Source organism: Arvicola amphibius, chromosome 1, assembly GCF_903992535.2.
Source record: "Arvicola amphibius chromosome 1, mArvAmp1.2, whole genome shotgun sequence".
Lineage (NCBI taxonomy): Eukaryota > Metazoa > Chordata > Mammalia > Rodentia > Cricetidae > Arvicola > Arvicola amphibius.
The window spans coordinates 9,048,723-9,073,440 of NC_052047.1; the positions used below are offsets into that span (position 1 = coordinate 9,048,723).

The window sequence follows — 24,718 nt, forward strand, 5'->3', positions numbered from 1 at the left end:
ATTTGAACTGGTAGGTAAGTAAAACAACAAAGCTCATTAAAGGAAAAGTAGTAGTATTGCCTTTTGGCAGTTATTGTCTTCAGTAATTTTTAGTTTTCACACGTCCTTAAAGGAACTGAAAACCTATCATATGTACGGTGGAATTTCCCGTGCAGTTGTTACATTTTTGGAGGAAGTTTTGGGTTTGTGAGCTAAAGAGTAGCAGTGATCACAGCACTAGCAAGGGTATGTGAAAGAACCTTCCGGAAGTTGTCTTTTGTATTCAAGTCCTCCCACTTAGGCGTGAAGTCTTAGCAGGCTGGATAGAATCTTCTCATTGATCTCAGACAATGAAGTTGTGTATCTTCTATCACGGCTGCTGCTGGACTGAGACTCCCACAGTCTCCTCCCTAAAACAATTAATAGATGGGAGAGTTTTGTAAACTGACTCACGTTGATAATGTTTGAAATATTCATTTCAAGGTCATTTGTCTCATCATAGAAATTCCTGCAAAACAGCAAGACTTAACCTTACAGTCATCAAAGAATTGATAGCACTGGGCAAGGAGTCAGGATTATAAATAAACACATTTTCAGACCTGTCCTTCCCTGTTCTTCTTACCGTGGTCCAGGGATGTGAATGTTTGGAGCCCACCCCCCACCTTTGTATTTCCATGGAATTCCAACATGGCCATCTTCTAAGCTAGATTGGTCACCAACAGGCTTTCCTTAGGTCAAAGCGGGAAGAGGGCACGAAACCAAAGCACGCCAAGCAGCCTTCTTCCCCTTCTGGAAAGGGAAGCAATGGAAAGCAACACGAAAAGTCAAGGAAGGAAATAAGGGATTTTTTTCTAAGGGCTGGAGGCAAGTGCTCTCGTTGTCCTAAGGGCTGGGCACAGTAGCTCATCTTCCCATTGCAACTGAATGAGATTGTAAGTTCAAAGGCAGAGGCCCCAGGAGGTGGGCCTTGTGCTCTCCACTGTCGTGCCCACACAACTGCAGGGCTTCCTCCTCTATGGGGCCTGCAGGGGTGGGTGTTACATCCTCTTCCTTTCTTAGAAATCTATTAGTTGTGAAATAGAAAGGACTTTCCTTTCTTTGATAGGGAGTGGTTTGTCTGTTAAGTACTTTAGGTATCAGAGGGTTTTATTCCTTCTTACTTTCTACCTGTTGAAGAAAGGCCATCACTTTTGCCTGTCACCGAGAAGCCACTTTGAATACATGACAGGTTAGCAAGCTGCAGAGTGACAGCCAGGGACTATTAGACGCAGTTTATGGGCACTTTCTGTGCTTGCTCTTCCTGGCTTTGCTGTACAAAATTCTCACCATCTTTCATCATCATGTAGACAGGCATTGTAAACCGTACTTCCCAAGAGCGGGTTTACCCTTCTTGGTTTGAAAGCTGGAAGAACAGGCAGTGTCCAGGCTAACCGGAGACTAGCAATGTGGCCTGCACCTTTGTTTCTATCCATTACAAACTGGGGCTTGGGGTTTACACCTTCAAGGGCCTGGATCCGCATTCCAGAGTGACGGAGAGAACACATTAGTGAGGGTAGAATAGACACATTCTGAGGATTTACATGATGGTTTCGTAAAGCTCTTAAAGATCTCTAAACAACTCAGAGTATCAGAAGGTGCTGTGTGAGCCACCAGGGGAAAAGCATTGTACACAACGCTACCTGCTACCCGGTCGTAAAGTCTGTGAGCCACAGTGAAGATAGCCCCAGCTCTGCAATGGTGGCACTTAAGGTATGAGCATAATTGGACTTAAGGGCTTCTCAACAGGACGGGGCTTATGCCTGGTGCTGTAAACCTAGCCATGAACCCATGTCTACAGGGGTCATAGACTTTAGAGGAGATTCCACTACAATCACTTTGCTAAATTAATATTGCTTCAAACTGTATGCTAAATACTTATCCTTACACCCATAGATAAGGACAAGTTCTCACCCCTCATCAGAGAAACTTCTTCTTTTTTTTATAGTAGATGAATGCTACTCAACTAATCAAAATGGGGGAGGAAGCGATCATGAGGTTCCCAGCCTCAACTGGAGTGTGTGCAACACAATCCTTACATCTAAGGCTCAGCAGGTAAAAGCATTTACTATGAGGCTGGGTGGCTGTGGCGCACACCTTCAATCCCAGCAATTGTGAGGAAGAGGCAGTCAAATCTCTGTGAGTTCGAGGCCAACCTGGTCTACAAGAGCTAGTGTTAGGATAGGCTCAAAGCTATAGAGAAACCCTGTCTCAAAAAACCAAAACCAAACAAATAAACAACTCCCCCCCCCAAAAAAACCCACATTTGCTATGAAATCTGACACTTGTGATCCATCCCTGCAATCCTGAATGGAGAAACTTCCAAAAGTTGTTCTCAGGCCTCTACACCCATGCTGCGACATACACACACTGGCACACACACACACACACACACACACACACACACACACACACACACTGGCTCTCTCTCTCTGACACATACACACTGGTTCACACACACACACTGGCTCACACACACATACACTGGCTCACACACACACTGGCACACTGCCCCCCCACACTGGCTCACACACACATACACACACACCCTCTAGTAATAAGCAAAATGAAATGAATTCTTAAAAAAAAAAAACACAAGGTGAGCAGAAATGGAGGAAACAGAATGAAAAGGATTGCGCAATGACAATTCAGTCTATGTTCTCAAGTGATTCCTACAGCAATAGCATCATTGTTCCCAAAAGGTGGGTTGAAAACTATCCTGAATACAGTATGATGTAAGTTGGGATTTTTCTTTGGAAATGAAAGTGGCAAAAGAAAGGAAGTTGGACTTGCACTGTTCATGATGATACTTGCACTTCTTTTGTGTACCTGAAGTGCAGGAGGCTTAGGAAAAGCAACCTTCCCTACATAGCTACGCAGTCTCGGTGGAGTGGAAATGTAACACGGGCAGCCATCCTTAGTGCTACGATGAGATTCTGCTCTGCAGGGCTTTGTTTGAATCAGCTTGACTACTATTGTATGAGTTTATTATACATTTTTGTTATATTAATCAGGTGTGTGTATGTGTGTGTGAAGTTGAAGGATTCAGTTTTCTCTTTTCACCACGTGACTTCTGGGGATCAAATTCAGGTGGCCAGGTTTGGTAGCAAACGCCTTTACCTGCTGGGTCATCTCAGCGGCCCTCCAACATCTTTCAGGAGGACACAAATTGATCCAATGGAGTCAAAAGATCCGGAGGAAACTATGAGGTGCAGAAAATGGAAGACACAGTTGAAACGAAATTACATACTGTGTTTTGAGCCACCCATCCATCCATCCGTTTATTAAGCCAGTACACACTTATCAAGGGCTTATGTGTTGGTCAGTTTGCTTGCAGTAGGAACAGGGCAGGTAAACACCCAGCTCTGCTGCCATGGAGCTCACATTTCATCAGGTGAGGGGAGAGACGCAGTAATAAGAAAAATGAAATATGTCAAATGGTATGGTGGCAAGACTTATACAAGAAACGAGAGGGAAGAGGGCCATCCAAAGTGGAGGGGATCCCAATTTTAGGTGAGATCAAGAAAGACGTCTCTGGGAGACAGTATCTTAAGCCCTTTCATGTCCTATCTCTTTTAGTCTCAGTACTCCTTCAACAAGTTGCTTGATTCTCACGATGCCATGTTTTAGTGAGTAAACAGGGTCCCAGAGTCCTCCAGTGCCTTGTGGAGGTAGCTGTGTGATAGACAGGGTTCTGGCTTGAATGTTGGCTCCAGAGCTGTGTCTGCACGTGATGGTTCTTACACCAGAGCTAGAAGGGCCTGGGCAGGATAGGGAGCAGGAATACGGTTTGAGAAACAAAACAAAACTTTATATCAATATCATAGTAGCATCCACTTTACGTTTTTTTAGAATATAAATAAAGTGAGCTTTATCTTTCTGTTTAGCAGGCAAGCCTCTGGAAAGTAAAAAGGCAGTCTTCTGGGCTTGTGAGAGTACACGGTGGTTACAAAGGTTGTGTCTGGTGCCACCATTAAGAAATCCTGGTTTGGTCCAGCCCTCTTAGTGTCTTGCTGCAGGATCAGGAAGAGTGTGGTTTGCCCTGTGTCCTATGGTCTATTTGTTAGCAAACACAGGATGGAAAACTCAGCCATGACTGAGGGCCGGCAGTCCTGCTCATTTGTCCTAAACCATTCCCCTTCACATTGCAGAGATGCCAGAGTTAAACAAAAGGCTCAGAGTTTTGAGAATAAACTGGTGGTTTAGGGAGACCCGTCTATAGAAGGAGAGCATAGGCTAGAGAGATATGCGAGGGGACCTGCTAATGATTCTCCAGCCAGAGGACAGGCAATGGACATTAGGTCAAGGTGGCGCCTTCCACTTCCACTCCGGGAAGGAGAGAGGCAGGGACCTTAGAGCAGGGGCTCTAATAATGCCAATTACAGCCCCACTGGACGGTACAACAGTGTTTATACATTAACGGAAGCTCCCAAATCCTTCTTTTTCTTATCCAGGGTCACAGCGCTGCCAAGTCTCCAGATCCTATACAATTCTCCCCCCACCCCACGGATCTCTTTCTCCCACTTCTTCGCTTACCTTTCTATCACACCTACAAGGGAAGTTTTGAGTCCCCCCCCCCCTTTTTTTCTAAGAGTTATCAGATACCTGATGGTAGCTTTAAGTATGTGGTTACAAAGATAAAACAACCTTCACTGAGGACTAGCCTCATGTATTAGAGGAGGAAAGTTCTAACACCTGTAATTTCAGTGACTGGCAGTTTACTTAGGGTTTGCCCTCCAGTAGCCAGTAAGCTTCAGAAGTCTGGGACCAGCAGGTCGCAGCCACCAGTGCGCCCCCAGCGTTTTGCACCGTACCTAGCACCCAGCAAATACTCGGTGGCTCCTCCCGGATCTGCTCCGAAAGTTACACGGACAGTAACCTACAGTTCATAATTATGATAATAGATACTGTACAACGAGTCGAGCCGGTATTTACAGGTAGAGCACACAGGCAAATGAATACACACTCGGGGGACATATGACTGCACAAACAGCCCCGGGCAGCGGCACGAAGGAGGAAGCGCACGCCGGAGTGGGGCCAGCCCTGGCTGCTGAGACCCGCTGCGCCAGCAACCCAGCCTCCGAGGGCGGCGTGGGCGGCTACGGCCTCAGCGTCACTGGAGTCCCAACCCGCGGGGGCCGGGCAAGTCCCCGAGCGCCCGCTGCAGGGCGGCGTGGGCGGAGAGCGGCGCCACGATTGGCCAGCGAGTATGGGCGTGGCCAGAGGCGGGGGCGGAGCCGGTGGCGGCAGGAGGCGGGCACTCAGGAGCAAGGGGGTGTGCGCGATTGCGGCTGGAGTTTCAGTATAAACAAGGACCCCGACTGGATCGGCGGGTTTTTCCTTTCTTCAGCGTTCGGTCCTTCCTGGTCCTGAGCTCGCCTTTGGGGGCGCCGCGGTACAGCAGCCAGGAGGCGGAGGCCCGGGGCCGTGTGCGGGTAGGTACTCCGCGGAATCCGGCGGCGGGATGGAGGGAGCGGGCTGCACGGAGCCCCGGGGCTGCGTGGATGCTGCTCCCGGACCCAGCTAGCTGCTCAGTGCACCCGGCGTGGCTCGAGGTCCCCAGTTAGCGAGCGCCGGCAGAGCCGGGGACTTAGGAGTTCCCGCGTCCGTTGCTTTCGTGCCGGAGGCTGCCGCGGTCCCAACAGGTGCGGAGCTGAGCGCCGGGGACCCGGGGATCCGTGGACGCAGTGCTGCGCCTCGCCCCAGTACCCAGCCAGGCCTTCTGTTTAGAGATCTTGTTAGATCTTGAGGGTTTGTCTGAGTTGGAGTCGCATTCATCCTTTTTTTGCTTTCCTTCTAAGCTTCCTGTGCACACCTAGGTTGTTTCCATATACTTTTGGGCTAGTTTCCTGGGGTGTTTGTGAGTGTACCGACTGTTGTTTATTTTTGTTGCTGATTCCTTATAATCTAAGGTCTGACTCGTAGGAACAGACAGGGAAACAGAAGTCTTGTTTTTCCCTGACTCTTATGCAAACTTGAACAAGTAGCCTGTTTTTTTGTTCGTTTGTTTTGTTTTGCGTTTGCCTTTGGACCCAGGTGAGTTGCCTTCGGACACTAGTCTGGGTTATACTAACGTGGTTTAGGATACCTGGAAGCTTCGTGGGCTGACAGCGTGAGGGAGGCGCCTCTTTATTGGAGAGCCCCGAGAACAACTTCTGGACTCTACAAGAGAAAAGAGCAAATGGGAAAACAGAAGTGTGCGCGCCTCTGTGTGTGTGAGAAAGATTTGACTATTGCTTGCCACCATTCAAATCGATGCATTTCAGGCAAAGCAAAGCACCGTGGCTAAGCCTTCTGATAGATAGTGCGGGGAGATGGGGGTGGACCGGTGTGGTAAACAGCGCCAGAAGAGCATCTAGGCTGCAGTTTTCTCTTCTGAATGTAAATGTGCCACTTTGCAAATGAATTCGCGGGGTATGGTGCATATGAATAAATATGCACGCATACTTGTGTATGTATGTTTGGGTGAACGCGTCTCCAAGGAGTCCTTCGTCAGCAACGCCATGTGACAATGGTCAGGAACTGCTGGTGTGCGTAGATCTATATTTAGCCCTGATGGTGTCTCACAGGGAGGACGGGGCTCCAGCCAGGAGCATAAAGCGGGAAGAGGCTAGGGATCAGGGTACCTAGCCCCTGGCTGTTGTCTGGCTCAGTCAGACTCAGGTGGGTGAATAATTATTCTTTCCTCCTGAGCACAGTAGCTGGAACGTGGCATGTGATGACCGTGCATAGATGATCTGTGCATAGTTGTGACCAGGGTGGTCAGCCTATGCAAAGAGGATTGAAAAACAAGATAGTGTGTAGCCGATTTGAGGATGTAGGAGGAAATTACTGGTAATGTGACATTCAAAGCACAAGGAGAACTGATTTTTTTAAGGATATTTTTGGCTGTTGAAGATAGAAGAAAAATGACAACCCCAGTTAAGTACTATTATTCATTAATGACATTTTTATTTGGGGCAAGGAGCAATGTTTGAGTCACTGAGGAACCAGGGCACTTTTGACGGAAGTCAGTGTTCACAAACAGTGCTGGCTGCTTTATCCCTTTCAGTAGACTTGCTGGCGAGCATGAGATACCATCAACCTCTGGTGAGGAAGTCGCTTCCCTGTGTCAGTCAATCCTTTGTTTTCCTAGAGGTGCCAGCTCTTCTGGATACCAAGAGTACTGTGGCCTTGGACTTGGGGCCTGTTCGGTTCTTCGAATTTATTTTAGCTTTTCCCCATAGCATGAGCTACACTGTACATTGTGTCTGTGTACCGCATGCTGTGCCCTGCCTGGTGGAAAAGAGGATCAACACAATGTATCTGCATTGTCTTTATCCTAACCTTTGCATCTAATCTAATACATTTTAAATATATTTAACTAAATAGTGCTAAGTGTTCATTGTTTGTCATAATATTCCTTATGCCATTATTAACATCTCATTCTTATAATCTAACATTGACCTCACTGTTTAATAGAGTACAATAGGCCAAATTGAACCAGTTAAATACAACTCATCTAAAGGAAAGAGAATAGGTAAGAAAACAGGGAGGAAGATGTGGGCCAGGAGGACATACGTAGACTAGCTGGGGTCCCCAGTCTAGTACAGAAAACCATGGGACCAGCCTGTTCAGTCTCCAAAGGCTACTGACTTAGAAGACCTGAACTTGCAATATTGGGATGACCTCCAAGGAGAATACTTGGAAAGGAGATAGGGAAAGAAGGGTTCTAGTCCTTGCCTGGGAGAAGAGTTAGGAAGCCCAGGCAAGGGTTGAAGAGAATCTTAATTCTGATGGCACACATAATGAGAAAATAAATGGGAAGATTTTAAGGAGATTTTGTGGATTCTTAAAACTGGCTAATTGTACCATTGAGGATCTGAGGGGTTTAGTAATTGAATTTACGTATTGTCTATCTCCACCCCTTTTATTATTCTAGAACTATGTAACACACTGTATTATATACAGCTGCACATCTTTTTATTAATTCACCAGTTAAGCCTACAAAAATTAGACCTGGGCAGGCATTGCTCCTTCTAAAATGACAGTTGTAGCTTTACAGAGCTCTGCCCTGGAAATGAGAAGTTGGGGTTTGGGCAGGTGGGGAGCTCCAAGAAGACCCACACCTTCTCTAGGTAGCTGTGGTGTCTGAGGGATGGACCTTGGAAGGAGATGGTCTCTGGTGCCTCTGTGTCTCTGTCGCAGCTGGTTCATTTTGTTTCTGTGCCCTTCATACATCCGTATGAGAGAGGTCATGCCAGGGTGGGGATAGCCTGTTAGCCATGCAGGTGTTTCCTGAGCACGTGGGACACGAAAGGGGGCAAGTAACACTTGCTCTTCGGTGGATTTTCATAGAAATTTAGTATTTTCTTGAATTGCCTTTTTTGCTTTTTTTCTTCTTCATTTTAGGAATATTTAAGATCACTAATTATCAGTAAAGAGGGGCCAGAAATTTTTTCTTGGCTTATCAACTCGTCATTCTTGTCTACTAATTGTCAATTTCTCCTTTACCAATCAGTTTTCGTAGGTTTATGTATTTATATTTTTCTCTTAAAGTAAATATATACCCAGAAATGATCTGGAAATTTCCCTATTGAAACAAACTGGACACAGAAAAGTAAAATATGTTAATAAAAGTTATCCCCTGTGATATTTCATGATTTAGCTTCAGATCTGTCATATATCTTATAATCCAGGCGTGTCTGTGCTATTTAGTATGGCAGCTTCTGGCGGCTTATAGATATTTACATGTAAATATGCTTAAGTTGAGCAAAATTGCATACTTCTCAGTTGTCTGCCTCCCCCCCCCCCCTATTTCTTTCCGTCTTGTGCTGGGGCTGAAATCCAGGGCCTTGTGCATGCTGTAGAAGCTCTGGGCCACCAAGTCACTCTCTAGCCCATTCTCTGCCGGTGTGAAGTGCTCCCCCCCCCCCCCCCCCCCCGTCGCTGTGGCGGGTGGTGGCTATCAGACAGGGAAGAGGAGGCGAGTCTTCTAGGAGTCCAGCCCTTCTGGCAACACTCGATTAGGTGGTGATGATTTGGAGATGAGTTTTATTCTTCTAGAAATATGAAGTAACTGATTCTCATCACAGATGGGCGCCTGAGACATCAGGAAATAGATCTGTTGGGCACTGTCAGCTAGTACAGCACGGGCGGTGCCCCTCCCCCGAGTTCAGTAAGTGCTCAGATCTTCACATTTCCCCCAGCACTGTAGCTGCCCTTCTCTTGTTGTCCTAAACCAGCCCCAGCTGTTAATGCTGAAAAGCGACCGCGGTGTCAAAGACAGGGAACCAGGCGCCACCTACTGCTAAGATCGAGAATTGCAAGGATGCTGTAGATGGTACAGGCTTTTTAGGCGTGAAGAAGAATGTCAGCATGGCCTGGCTTGCCTTCCCACACACCCAATAGGAAGGATTTCAATGACACCTCAGGCCTAATTAGATTTGCTGCCACTGTCCCATGACAAAAGATCACAAATCTTATCATTGTTGTTCTTCCAACAGAAAATTATAACTAGTTGAGTCAGAATTCTTTTCCATCACCAATTAGGGATTAGTTAGAAAAAAAATCCTAGTTAAGCATAAGAGCTGATAAAGCAAAATGTAAATTTGAGTTTTGTGGGGGGTGGTGGTGGTGCAGAGCACACAACAACTCAAATCAGGAAACACCGCCATTCCTTAGCAGAGGAAATATAGGTTCGGTTCTCAGCCCCCGTGTTGGCTCAGACAACTCTAACTCCAGTTCCAGGGGATCGGATGCCCTCTTCAGGCCTCCTCAGGTACCACCCCCCGCGTACATGTTAATAACAAAACTTTAAATAAGTGATCCTGTTCCTCCCTTAACTGGGAAACCTGAGCATTGGGATTCAATTCTAAAAGCTGCACATTGTGGAGTAGCTTCCGTGTATCCTGCCTCTCTGCTCCATCTGTGCACTTCTTAACTGTCTCTCATCTTTCTCTCAGCCCTGTGCCTTCTCATTGTACAACCTCTTCTCCAAAGATGGTTAGTGGAGGGGCGGCATCCCAGCTTTCGGAGATCCTCTCTGGGGTCTCTGCTGAAAGGGCTTCTCAGTCTAAGGAAAGAAACGAGAAGATAATCATCTTGACATTTCCAAGCTTAGAATAAGCCACGCTTTAGATAGCGTCAGAGGCTCACCTTTGGCATGCCACCTGGACTCAGATCCACAGTCACCGGAGCCTTCAGTCTGTCTGCATTCCCGAGTCTTTTGTCACACAAGGGAAGCTGTCAGTCTAGGCATTAGCTAGGAGGGTGTTAGGAACTTTTACCCAGCGTCTGCAGCGTCAACTGAGAAAAGGAAGAGTTGTCCAGTGTGCAGATCCTGAAGCTCAAAGTTCCCGTGGAATCTACACAGGAGTTGAGAAAGGTCAAATTCCAGGTACTAAATGAAATCTCTCCCCACTAAACAAATATACTTTCAAGGTTCAGCGGAGATAAGGAGAGCTTTGCCTACTTTTTTTTTTTAAGTCGGGACACTTGTCTAGCATTTAAACTGATGGTAAAGCACTGTAATCAGTGTAGAGCCATTGGGTTTATAAACACTGCGCCCTGTGGTGACGCAGGGTGAGTGGAAAGTGCTTTTCTCTGCCTTGCACATTTTCTGTTTTCTCTTGAGACTGAAGGAGTCACTGACGTGCTGTTCTAGGAAAGGCTGTCAGAGCCACAGAAGTCAGGGTGGCTTTTGATGTGGCTCCACGCCCATCCATACCCCAGCCTCCTTCCCAGTTGGAGTCCTCACCTGAAACCACCTCCTCCCCAGTGCACCTGCTCCATCGTAAATACCCTGCCAAGGCAGTTGCTAATTCAGACACAATCTGCCAGTCGGAAAGGCGGCTTTTCATCTGCAGCTTCGGTTGGTCTGAAGCCATTCGACATGCCTTTCAGGATCAATTCAGCCTGTAAATCACCCACAGCCGGCCCTTGCTTTGGGATCAATGTCAGGGTCTTCTTCAGGGTCTTTGGAAGAACATGACCGATGCTTGAGCACAAATTAGCGGCCCCTGTAAGATGTCTGTCAACTGACTTCTGTTTCCCAAGTCAATTTTAAGAAGGAATATTTGTCTACTCTGCCTGGCTTGGGTGTGTCTTGTTCCTGCTGGAAGCGTTTCCAGCGTAACTTATAACCTGTGGGCTAGCTTTAGTGCTCAGAAAGGCAGTTTTTTCTTCATCCTAGTTTATCGTTTCAAAAATAAAAATCTATTTCTTGTTATCTTACTATGCCTTCTATCCAGAGTGATGTTCCACTGGGCCACGGAGCCCATTTCAGGAACTCTGCCCTTCAGACCTGCCATTCTTGTGTTCTCTCTAACTCAGCTGAATTGGTACTACACACACACACACACACACACACACACACACACACACACACACGCATGCATGCACACACACATAAACACAAACATGTGCATATGCACACTCATATGCATGCACACACATATACATATATATATACATATACACACATGCACACATACACACACATACACACAAACATACACACTTACACATGCACATATGCACATAAACACGCACATATGCACACGCACATACACACATACACATACACACATGCACACACATATACACACACATACACACAATCATACACAGACATGCACATATGCATACACACACACATACACATGATTTAGAAGGAGCTAGTCCTGAATGTCTTGGAGGAAGGTTCCCTGTTGTTCCACTTCACTCTCCTGATTTGCAGTACACATAAGACATCTAGGTTCCATGTTAGGCCAGCACCCTGTGCTGGACAGGAGCTTCAGTAATGTCTATGCAGACATGTTAGTGCATTTATATGGGAACAGCAGCAGATAGGTGTGGGATTTCTTCAAAAAGATCTGCTCCATTAGCTGACTAGGATGTATCTTGAATTTCAAGCAACCAACCTAGAAATGAAACTCTCTAAGGTGAGAACAGTTTTCCAGTCTGCAGTGTAGGCTAAGTAGTGGTTGAATCGCCAACAGGTTTGTCATGTGTCTCATACACATCTCCTCTTCCAGGGAATTAACTCTTTCTGTGCTTATTAGGTATAAATCGAGCCAGGATTTAACTAACTGCTGTCGTACAGTTTAATTTTGAAGTAATCTCTGTTTCCTAAACAAGGTGTTTGGTTAGCAGGTTCCCATTTATGAGTATACTGGACAGGACAGATTTTGCATAAAAGAAAAAAGGGATGGACATTGGAGGAGCTGGTTTTACGTTAGAAAGTGTGTGAAGGAGTAAGCACATGAACCCTAGTGCCAGAACCCATTAGTCACAATGACGGTACAGCAGAGAGAGCAGAACTACAGTGAGCTGGAAAGATGGACGGGAGCCAGAGGGTGAGAGCGACTTCTTGCCGGGATCTCCCTTGAGGAGTCATTGGCAAGAAGTTCCTGGAGATGGTGGAGCCCAGGGGTCAAGAAGTCTCTGATTCTTGTGTCTAGTACATTAGATACTGAGTTTATTTTCTTGACAATTTACAATCTTATTTCATCTTCTGGGCTCCACTTTTCAGTCCCAGACCTGAGTCTAATGGAGTGGGAGACCTTGACGTGGAAGGTGAATGGTGTTGAATGAACCCTAGCTGTAGATTTGGGTCACGGGACCGCGAATGCTTGCAAGAAACCAAACCTTTGTGCCTTGTCTTCTTAGGGATTTAAAGTTAAGTTTCCCAACAGTGCCTTTTGCACCACTCTGCCGTCTTTGTACTCATCTCCCGACGAAGCAGTGAGACTTTCAGAAAACTCCTGCATTGGCTGCTCGCTGGAGACGGTCTAGAATGAGTGATGGACACTCTGTCCCATGGTCTATTGTCATTGGCTCGTGACAGTTTCTTTGGCTGGCAATCTGTGAGCAAATACAGGAAAATAGCTCCGCATTTCATGGAGCCATGGACACAGTTTCAGCCATCTACTCTACAACGCTGCGCTCTTTCATATGCTGCTTAAGCAAGTCAACGGAACCCCTTTATTCTGGCTTCCCATGTCCCGCAACTGTAAAGAGAGTGTGCTTCCTGAGGCACATATTGGAACCTCTGAACTTCCTGTCTGGATGGAACTGTGTATTGATCATCAAAGTCAGAAGCTTAACTTTAACTACTACTCTTAGCAGTGCGATTGTATTTTAATAAGAATAATTCGTGATTTTAACATATCTTAGAAATAAGAAATCCATGCAGAACATGTAAAACATACAAATCATTCTAATAGCATACAATTTGGGACAAAATGTTGGGGTTTTCACTTTTTGGCTATATATTAGAAGTTCAAAGACTCTTTTAAATGTAATCTAAGTAATATAATAAAATTTGTTCCTGGGATCTGGAGACCTAGCTTTGAAGTCCTAATCTACCTATTACTTTATATGTAATCCCAGGCAAGTTACTGTAGTCTTTGTTTCTTGTGGGGGAAGGGGAAGCAGTCAGGGAAGACATTGGGGGGGCAAAAAAGACAAAACAAAACAGGATGTCTGTCACAAATGGATGTAAAGAAGGATTACAAGAATTACTAGAGGGTAATCCAGAAAGACATCTGTAGTCAGGAAACTCTGAACAAGAGAAGTCAGTGAGGTTCCCAGAGCCCTGCCTGCGTGTTCCTCTGGAGGGACAACTTCTTGGTGGGGGGGCATTCTGGGGAAATGAGCCATGGAAAGTAGATGACTTTCCTAGCTGAGATCAGAGGGCAGAAGGGTCACCTTGAAGAGAACAGGGCTTGGAGATGGCAGACAGAGGCATGGTTCTGAGCCCAAGGCTAGAAAGAAGTAATGTGTCCCTTGCGTGTAGGTCTCAAGTCATGACTAGATCTCAGCGGCTGGCCACAGGTCTTCGCATCAGTTTGATGGCAGATGACCGCCAGAGACACACGGTTTCCTTCCACTGATGTTTTAGGTATAATAAGCTACAATACTGATTAACTTACCTCTATTAGGTTGCCAGTTCTACTTACAGTGTTTTCTTGAGGGGGTCTTTTTTGGGGGGGGGGGGGCATTTTCTGAGTGCTACCATTGTGATTGGAGTAGTATGATTCCTAAAGGCTTTTGCTACAACTCTAAAAACTGTTCTAAGAAGAGTTGTTGCTTAGCAGAAAAGTTGTAAACACAAATGAGTGTGTGTGTGTGTGTGTGTGTGTGTGTGTGTGTGTGTGTGTGTGGTTTGGGAAAAGGTGAGCAAACCCGAAAGTGACAGGTATGAAATGTACCTGGATGTGGGACACTTTCTAAGACTTTCTAAGACTTCACAGCTATCAAGGGCTATTTCAATAAGTTTGATTTAAAAAAAAAGATTTATATTTGTGTTTATGTGTGTGAGCCTGCATGAGTATACATACATGTGGCACATGCATGCAGGAGTCTGCAGAGGCCAGAAGTAGGTTTTGGGGTTCCTTCTCACTGGAGTTAGAGGCTGGCGTGAGCCGCCATGTGGGTGCTGTGAGTTGAATCCAGGTCCTATACAAGAACAGCGAGCGTTCTTTGCTGAGCTGTTTCTCCAGCACTGAGTCCGAATTTGGAGGTTAGGAGTGGCGGTGAAATCCAAGTTCTTATCTACTTTACAGGAGAGTAAATAAGAGTGATAATAAATACTGGTAATTTGGGGGATAAGCTCTTAAAAGGGAACTGGGGTTTTCTGGTACTATCTGGTAAGCTGTTTACTGCTAATAGGCTCCAGGCATTGGGGCACAGATTCCTTGGGGAGCCACATTGTACTGCAGTCATGTGGCTGTGTTGTGTCAGCCTGGTCACCCCAGTTCACCTTCCTGAGCTCCAGGTCCTACATTTTTAGAAACAAGAGTTTGGGCGGCTTATTCTATGGCCTCTCACCATCTGTCCTAATCACTCAGGACAAGCTTTTCCACTGAGTTCCAGCCCCCTACCCCCATCCTCCAGGCCGTCCTTGGTCCTCTCGACCAACCACTTCTAATTGAGTGTACTTAGAAATGTAGTTTCTACCTCTTGAAACAGTTTCTGGGGCCCTTTTGGAGGTTTATCATTTATTGATTTTTCTGGAGTTCTCAAGTCCTGGCCAACCATCTTCAAAGACACTTGACTGGGTTCAGTGACAGGTGAGTAGAGATGTCAAGGAAAATTCACAGTTCTGGGTAGCAAAGCTTCCCATCCAGGAGTCTTAGCCTTCATCCTGTATGTGAAGGATGCTGTGTGGCTGCCACTGTTGAAAGCTGTTCTATGATAGCCACAACCAGATCCAGACAGGGTTTCTTTCGGGCTGTGACAAGTAACGTTGGTGAAGGGTTTCTCGTCCGTTTGTCTCGTCAGGGACCAGTGATTTGTAACAAGTGAATTATACCTGAATTATCTTCATAAAAAGTGGCTATTTGAAGAGGAAAGAAAGTCACTTCTGTCTACGCCATATAAGGGAATAACATTGAGGGTTTTTTTGTTTTTGTTTTTGTTTGTTTTTTAGTTTACCTGCAGTTTCTGTATTTCAGATTTTACCATCTGAGTGGTTGTCCTGATTATTTAACCATTCGCCTAGTGACTTGACAGTGTAGCCTTTAGATGCTATGACCATGTCCTCCCTAATAGAAGCGCAACACTGATAACCCAGGTGTTGAAAATCCCAGTGGAGGGGTTCTCAAAGATAATTTTCTTCCCATTTCTAGCAATTTTGTTTTTTTTAATGGAACTTTTAGAAATTCTATCTCTGTCCTGGTTTTTGGTTGGATAGAGGTCAGAACATGAAGCTATTTTTCTCTGACTCTTTCTGAGACAAGGTCTCTCTACATAGCCCTGAATGTCCTGGCATTCACAATGTAGACCAGGCTAGCACTGAACTCACAGAGACCTGCTTGCCTCTGCCTCTGGAGTGCTCAGATCAAAGGCGTGCGCCACTGTATCTCCATATCTCTCTTGATACGCTCTTCTTAAATGCTGCTTTCATTTGACACATTGGCATTGTAGACTTTTTTTTTGTTCTAACACCCTCTCCCTGGGCACCACCTATCCCAGCCACGCACCACCTTGTTACGAGGTTCTTAGCCCCAATCTTATCCCACCTCCATAGGTGAACAGATGCTGCTGGGGGGCTGAGCTTAGCCCCCTCGTATAGATGCAATTACCTTTCAGCCTATTAAAAAGAAGGATTAGCCCAGGTTGTGTCCTCCTGCAACCTCCACGGCTGCTCCTCATCAGTCCTGGGCAGAGTGTTCGAGTTTCCCTCGGCTCTGAATCCCCAGACTCCATGAATTCTGTATTCCTCCAGTGTCTAGACACGCAGCCAGAAATCTGAGTCTGCTCTCCGGGCCCTGCACTAGGTCCCCAGGCATCCCAATAATAACCTACTGACCTTTGGCCTGCACTGAGCACTGTCTGACATGGGCTTTTTGAGTGACAAAACACACAGAGGGTCAAGAGCAACTTCTCTAGACTGAGGCAGTACTCCTTGTACCAAAATAGAAAGTGCCTTCTTATCCTGCCCGTTGGCTGAGACAGGCTCTGCACACAGTACCCACACAGCATCACAAACCTGAGAGCTGATGAGAGGAGCAAAGGCCAGACAACATGCTGGGGAGCCAGCATGACGTCTCTTGACATGCACAAACACAGACACACATGTTAGACACACACAGGCAAAGACACAATCTATGCCCTTTAATTCCAGCTCTCTTGCAAATGAGGAACTTTTCAGCTTCAGCCCTGGTGCTCGTCCACGAGTCCAGTGCCTGCCAGTTCTCTTCAGTTTTATCTGATTCATCCTGGCGATGTCTTGACTTGAAAATCCTTGGCTCAGTGAGGTTAAGCAACTGGGGCCAGGTTCCTCTACACCTGTTCACAAGTGACTGTAAAGGAGCGTGTGTAAAAATGACACCATGTGGATTACAGTCCAGACTGGATCTAAGCAGTTTGTAATATTTGATTGCATGTGTGTGTGTGTACGTGTGAACTCAGAGCACTTTGGCTCTTCCTGGTTCTGACAGTGTGTCACAGCTATTTCCTCAAGCTGCGTGTCTTCCGCTGTTATGAGAATTGCTGATGAAATCTTACTTTTCATATCACATGTCACTCATGACTGTGTTTTCTTGTTTTTCATTCTTTTTAGGAAAGTATGCCTCAGACACCTCCCTTTTCAGCAATGTTTGACAGCAGTGGTTATAACCGAAACCTCTACCAGTCTGCAGAGGACAGCTGCGGGGGCTTATGTTACCATGACAACAACCTCCTTTCTGGATCTCTGGAGGCACTTATCCAACACTTAGTACCCAATGTGGATTACTATCCAGATGTAGGTATTGGTGTTCCTCTGAAACCCATTTTTGGTATGGCTTAGAGATTGCAGTATGAGCCGGGCAGTAGTGGCTCATGCCTTTAATCCCAGCGCTCGGGAGGCAGAGGCAGGTGGATCTCTGTGAGTCTGAGGTTAGCCTGATCTAGAAGAGCTAGTTCCAGGACAGGCTCCAAAGCTACAGAGAAAGCCTGTCTCAAAAAACCAAAAAAAGAAAAAAAGAAAAAAAAAAGAAATTACAGTACGCTATACATACTATCCTTGCTGGGAAATTACGTGGTCACTAAGAATTTTTTTCCAAGAAGAAATTATACAGTAATCATTGAAAGTTCTGAGACCAAATTGAGCCTGGGGATGGGTCAGATGGGCAAAGTCTCCACATCGGATTTTTTTTAGGTTGTCCACCACATTTTAGTCTGTCTAAATCAAGAGATATCTGTAGACTTGATCCATGCTGATGTCTTGCTCTGTGAAAATGCAATTAAGGAGAGCATTGGGTGCTTCTGTCACGTGACTTTAACATACCCAGGGAAAGTCCATAGAGAGAGATAAGCTACACACAGATGCAGTGATTTGTAGATCAGACGTCAGGTGGTGTTGGCCTCGCTTTTGCTTTCCCTTGATACGCTCGCATAGACGGCACTTTCTAACCTAGGAGGGCCGCTGTATGTTATCTCAGTCTTGGTTGTTCCGAGAGGCAGGAGGGGACATGTATCTACTCACTGATTCCTCTTAGTATCAGCAGTTAAGCCAGGTGTCCTTTCTGGGCCAACTGAGTGCCCCTCCCCTCTTGTGTCTGTTCAGGGGGATTTAGAAGGACAAGAAGGTTGAGTTTAACGGGCAGCCGTTTATTGATGGTGAGTTCCTGGAAATGCCTAGAGACCACATTTATTAGGTTTTATAAATACAATCATAAACTCGTGGTGCAAAGGAGAGCGTGCGCTTGCCGATGGCAATTCACCATAATGTCCTTAACTGAGTTATCTCCGCGTGATTCATGACATAGCATTTTCAAATATGTTCCCAGACAGGGAAAACTTGTTATCGAGAGTATAAGGAATCCCTTGTTCAGTACTGTAAGTGTTTATGAAGCACTGAAGGTGCCGAAGGAGGGCTGGGGGAGCCAACAACCCATGGAATCCCTCTTTTGCTGGAGAACCTGAAACTGTTAAGATAAATAAGCACCACTTCATCAGTGGTTGCTTGAGAAAAGTATATAGTGCTGTATTGTGCTTTATCAGAGAGCTTAGTCTTGAGCAAGCCAGTAGGTCAGTGGAAAGTCAGCCTTCGAACGTTGTAACACAAACACTGTGCGTGCTGCATGGAACACACTGGGCAGTTCTTGACTGAAGGCGGGTAGGGTAGGTGGGTTTCTGTTTCTTCATTTTTATTTATTGGTTAAAAGAGTATGTGGACATGTAACCTTCTTCAGTGTGTGTAACCTATTTAAGCCAGCCTCGATTCTCTCTGGGCTGAATTTCATTCTTCTTGATGACACGGGAAAACAAATATGTCCTGGCTCCCTGATGACAGATAAGAAAATGTCCTCTGGGCCATTTCGGGAGTCGAATTTATCCTGTGATTTTTAGTGTGTTTCAAGGGGAAAGATAAAGTGACAATGGAGGGGACTTGGCATTTACCAGAACCCCACAGCCTCTTAGCTCCAGTGCACGAGATTATAGTGTGCGGGGATGGTGCAAACTCAAGAGAGGTCGTGACGAAGACGACTCTCTCTCTCTTGCTGCAGAGAACGTATATATTCACCTTCCTGCTCAGCTCCCGGTTATTCATGCATCCGTACGAGCTGATGGCCAAGGTTTGCCACTTGTGTGTGGAGCACCAGCGACTCAGCGAAGGGGACAGTGATAAGGTAATGCAGCACGTGAGTTTTATGGGTTTTGTTGTTTTGTTTTAGATCTGCTAACTCTGACTTAGATTTCGTGGTGATGGTTTCCAAAAGAGACTTCCACGTAGCCCCAGGCTGACGTGCCTAACTGGCACAATGGCCGGTTTGTATGGAATTGGGAATGGCGTGAAGATCGTGGGGTAGGGCTGCAGAAGTAGGCCAGTGATGGACCGCTTACCTCCTTTGTGTATGGCCCTAGGTTAGCTCCCTAACACTGCAAAAATAAGATGCAAAACAAGGAGCAGTATAAAAGTCACAGAGGACCCCTGTCCTGCCGTTGTTAACTATACTTGGCATTGCTATCAAGGGGTCTATAGCTGTTGCTTCTTCCCCAGAGAACGTGCAGCACCAGAATTTTGAGTTATTTTGGTTATTTATTTAACGCAGACCCTGGTGGTGGATACCCCTGATGTAGATTTCTTTTTCTCCCTAGAACCAGATGAGAAAAATTGCACCTAAAATTCTTCAACTCCTGACAGAGTGGACGGAAACGTTTCCTTATGACTTCCGGGACGAGAGAATGATGAGAAACCTAAAGGACCTGGCACACAGGATGGCCAGCGGCGAGGAGGTTGGTCACGGGAATGTAGTGGAGCCAACGGGGTTTCCAGGTGGAACCTGGGTGGGAAGTGGGGCTGAACTGGCCCAGAACTCAGTGCTGCCTTTTCCTTTTGCCCTCAGCCAGCCCTCAACATAGCATATGTTGGCCTTTTTGGTGTGTCATGTGGTGAGTGTGATCTGGAGTTTTAGGTTGTTATTTCCGGCTGTGTTCATGCTAATTCGTGTGGCCAGGTGCATTTTGTTTTTATTCCACTTTGGTCTACCTTCTTCAAAGGTTTGACCCAGCTCACATATTAATTCTTCTCTCTGTGTGTCTACCTACACTTACAGTAGATATAACTAAATAGCATATTAATAACTTATGTAGAAATAGACAGTCCACACTAAGGAGGGGGAATGCACATATGCCGGTGCTGAGAGCCAGTGCATCTAGAAAGGACGGCTGTGATTGGTCCATTCCAGATGAAAGGGAAATACAGTTGGTTACATAATTTACAGGGGATGGAAAAAGCATCCTACTGATTCCGGACATTAGATGAAAAACTTAGACATCTGGGGCTGGTAGAACATTCGTGTGGCATACATGAGCCCGCGTGGTGATGAATGCAATGAAAACAAGAGACGACAAAGTCTTCTTAGGCAGGATTTTGCACAGGAGGCTTCGCTGGCTCTTTTATGGTGTTCACAGCGCACACTCTGATCAAAGGGAGAGCATGAAGTGTTGTATAATTAACAAAGGTAATTCGTGGAACTAGAGTGTCAGGGGCTGGGGGTGGCGTGCAGGAAACAATCCAAGTATTCTGGTGCCGGAAGTAGATTCAAGGCTAGGACCTGGAATAAGTGGAGGTTCAAAGCAGGACTCTTAGGTCATCTTCCATAAATATCACCTTTGCCAACTGAGCCTTTGATAGCAGGTGCTAAGCAGCTTCAACAGAGCTGAGGTATTTGAAGCAGGCCTGGAGGGCTAACTTTGTGTGTCGAGGCTTGCCGGGCAAGAATATGTTTGTAGTTTCCGTGTGGCAGATAAGCGTCTGGGAGTAAGTTTGGCACGGTGTAGCACTGTCACCTAGAGAAAGGTAGCCGGGGTACCTGACAGGGCAGGGATGTCCTTTCCATTGACACACTGTCCCCTCCATGACAGCTCCCTGGGAGAAGCTGATTTCTCAGCTTCGTGCTGCAGAGATAAGAGCTCAAGACACCTGTCCTGACTCACGGGAATGCTCACGCTGCCATTTTCCTAAGCCGAGATCAGAGAAATTAGGAAAACCTGGCTGTTGAGAGCGCTGCGCTCAGTTGTCTTGTGTGGCATTCAACTCAGGGGCGTTCACTGTTGCTTTAAGCCATCGTGTGGAACTCCCAGCTGGTTGTGAGCGCACAGTGTTCTTGTCGGTTTTCCCGCCTTAGGTTCTTGCTTCTGTGAATGAGCACCCACAAAGGTGAAAGCCCACCAGGGTGGCATTACTGCAGGCATTCTCTTCTGGGTGACTGCTACTGGCTGCTTGGCAGGGTCAGGGTTGGCTCAGTGGCTTTGGTTTGTGACCAAGATAGGTGCCATCCTAGGGCTGTTTCTGTATGAAGGTGAGGACCTACCTGAGTCACAATCAAATTTTCATTTCCATTCAGTTGTACAGAGCTATTGACACTGCTGGCTAATTGTTCTCTGTAGCTTTTTCAGAGAGAAATTAGATCATAACTGTTTCTTCCCAAAAGGAACGCTTGATTTTTTTTTTAACGGATAAAATGCAGTGATTTGAAAATGCCTTATTGATGGCTGTTGGTCTTTCTTATCATGAAATCAGAGATGGTGATCCTTTCTGTTTGCCAACTGAGATCTGATCTTTATAAACAAGGTCAAGCCTCCAGGGATTGGGTGACATGAGAAGAGGGTCAAACAGCCTTCTGACTCCAACTTCTTGTTGGCATGTGTTACTAGCCTTCTCTTTCCACACCATGAAAAGTCAGCTGGCTTTGATGATGGCATGGCATGAGAAAGAACTCCTAGGAAAACAAGAACTTTGTCTAGTGGAGGCTGCATCTGCCTTGACTGGCCGGGATGTCACAGGAAGCCGCCTTTCCTCAGCTGCTTTTATCCAGACTTTAGGAACTGGTCCACACATAACCGTTGCCCGAATGGAGTATGCTCTGCCTCATCCACTAAACTGCTCGCTCCCTTCCCATCTCCATAAACCGTGACACTGAGTGGCTATTGTTGGTGCAGTAGAGGCTCTTGCTGCATGTATTGTCTTGGCCATCTCCTTCCTGTCACGTGTTTAAACCTCTCTCCTCAGAGAGACCTTCCACAGCTCCAGTCCCAGCCCCTCCCATTCTTGGCTTTTGTGCTTTTTGCTTCACAGTACTCTGGGATTTGTGCTAAATTGTTTGTGGCTCCGATGGACTTTAGATGTTGCTCACTTTGTTCCCTGTGACATCTTTAACTCCTCTTTGAATACCTGGCACATAGTTGGTTCTCAGAATATCTGAACAGATGAATGAATGAATGAATGAATGAATGAATGAATGAAAGAAAAACTGAGCGGATAAACAAAGAAGTCAACTGCGAGAATGGGGAGACATCATTCCTCCCTGCGGAAGAAGCTTGGGTTTGAACCAGGGCCTGTTGCTTCTTGCCTCTGACTTCAGGGAAGGATTTTGGCACTCAGTAAATCCAGGTGTGCCCTGTATATAATTTAGTCAGGTTCCTTAGAATCTGCTAGGACAGTTCCACATAATTTGGCTTAATATGCTTCTCCCCTGGGGATTTGCCCCAAATGGAGTGGTTTATTGGGGCTCGCCTGGAAGAATCATGAAATGAATCTAATGATTGAATTCCATGACAAATGGCTGGAGTGGGTAAAATGCGATTTTCTCTTCCTCAAGGGGCTGGTCTCTATGAGAACTTCTGTCTTTATTTGCCAGGTAATTACTGTCTCTGGCAACTGAAGTCATAAAAAAGAATAAGTACACATTTAGCAGTTCGTGACTCAGTGAGGAAGCATGCTTAACCACACAGAACCTCACTCCTCAAATGGGATCAGATGAAAGCAAGAGACTGAAAAGGGTCCTAGTACCCCCTCCCTCCATCTTTCTCCCAGTACTCCTTTCCCCATCTTTCTGCCAGTACCCTCTCCCCCATCTTTCTCCCAGTACTCACCCCTGCTCAGTGGGAATCCTCCGCGTGGACCCAGACTGCAGACTGTTCCTACTCAGCCTTTTCTTTTGCCCACTGATACTCTGCTGGGACCTGAAGAAAAATGGCCGTTTCTACCCAAAGTCTCTTGTGTGAGGGACCCTGAGAAGGAGGAGATGAGGCGTGAGGTGCCAAGACAACCCATGTAGGATGTAAAATAATGGACATTTTGAAGATTAGTTTTTCACTTTTCCAAGTGAAAAAGAACTTTCCTACACATGTCTCATGCATATGATATCCGAGAAATACCACCATGTGGCCTTCCACTGTATTTGCACCAAATCAAGTAGTGTAGGAATCAATGTAAAAATACCAATCCCTCCTCTCTGCACAACGCCAGGTGTTGCCAGTTTGTGTGCATCCTCCCAGAGCGCCCCCTTGGCATGTATGCATCTGTGTACAGGTTCAGACACCTGAACAACGGTGGGTTTAGGGAAGTAAGTTTCCGTTTAGAAACCTTTGAGTTCTTCTTAGAAGAATTTGACCAATATTTGACCAATATCCCCTTAGCCACGTCATGCTGTGTTTCATATTTTAGTAATGGCAGTTGTGGGTTACTCTTGTAAATAGATTTTAATGACTGCAAAAAGGCAACCTCACAACATGTTTTCTACTCAGGATGGTACACGGTGCAGCTGAAGTGTCTCAAGAAGAGAAATGTATTGGGAACTCTTTGCATAATTTTAAGAAGTAGCAGGAGCGCTCATGTAGGCATTTATAAGGACATTTGGTACAGAAGATTGAAGTGAACACAAGTTAGTTTTAGTGTATCTCAGTGTTCCCAAAGAAAGGCGAGGTTGGGGTGGGAAAGGAGAAGCACATTCCTTAGCTTTGATTGGTTTGGGTACCAAAGAAAGACACATTTTCTGAGTGTTAGACTACCAACTTCCACCTCTAGTCCTAGATGGGTGTTTAAAGGTGGGTTTTTTTTGGGGGGGGGACTGGTTCTTATGTATCTCAGGCTAATCCCTAGAATGACTTTGAACTCCCAGTCCTCAGGCCCCACTCACTCTGGGAAAGTAGAGAAAGACAAAGGTTACACGGTGGGCCCACTTAAGAGCTTGTTTGATGTCATTGCCAGGTAGAGACGAAAAAAAGATGGAGAAGGCAGTGGTTGCTTTGAACCTCTGCCTACGTGAGATGTAGCCATTTTCAGATTTGTAATTTCCTTATTGTGAACAGCTACAGGTGTGTGTGTGTGTGTGTGTGTGTGTGTGTGTGTGTGTGTGTTTAAACACACTCTAAGCCAAATTAGAAAAAAGATAATTTTTATGCCTTTTAGATTTATAATTTTCAAATTGCTAATCCTGGCAGATGGTATCGGGCACATTTTAAAAAGCCAGTGAGGCATAAGCACGGGCCTGCCTGCCTTGGTAGACTCCCTGGGACTGTCAGCCTAAGTGACCAGCTGGCACTGTGTCAGCCTGCATTCCTCTTGTCTACACAGGCAGCATCATTTACCTAGAAGGATAGTTGCTGTTAGCAGTTTGAGGCCAGAAAAGGAAGACAAGAGCAACACTGCATTAAATAATTATATTCAAAGAAGGGATAGAGGGAGGGGGTAGGGATGCATGAATGGATGATGGATGGATGATGGATGAATGGATGGATGGATCACAGTGAATGCATGGATGATGGATGGATGGCTAGAAGGATGATGGATGGATAGATGATGAATGGATTGACTGGGAAGTCATTTCTTGCCTTAAGTGTTTTAAAAAGGCAAGAAGTTGATACTTAACCTATGATACAGGAAACAGTTTAGAAATCACTTACTTTAAATGTCACGAGAATAGCACGATGAAATCTTAAACAG

General features: G+C 45.9%; 1 protein-coding gene across 2 annotated transcripts in view; it reads left to right on the forward strand.

The window, feature by feature from the left end:
* The first annotated feature begins 5,323 nt into the window (after positions 1-5,323).
* Positions 5,324-24,718, forward strand: part of Rasgef1b (RasGEF domain family member 1B) — a 34,260-nt gene continuing 14,865 nt past the window's right edge. For both annotated transcript variants that reach the window (XM_038329901.1, XM_038329911.1), the window contains exons 1-4: positions 5,324-5,450; positions 17,066-17,248; positions 18,996-19,118; positions 19,588-19,725. In XM_038329901.1, coding sequence (XP_038185829.1) covers positions 17,072-17,248; positions 18,996-19,118; positions 19,588-19,725 — 438 coding nt within the window. In that variant the 5' untranslated portion in view covers positions 5,324-5,450; positions 17,066-17,071. The remainder of the gene's footprint in view (positions 5,451-17,065; positions 17,249-18,995; positions 19,119-19,587; positions 19,726-24,718) is intronic.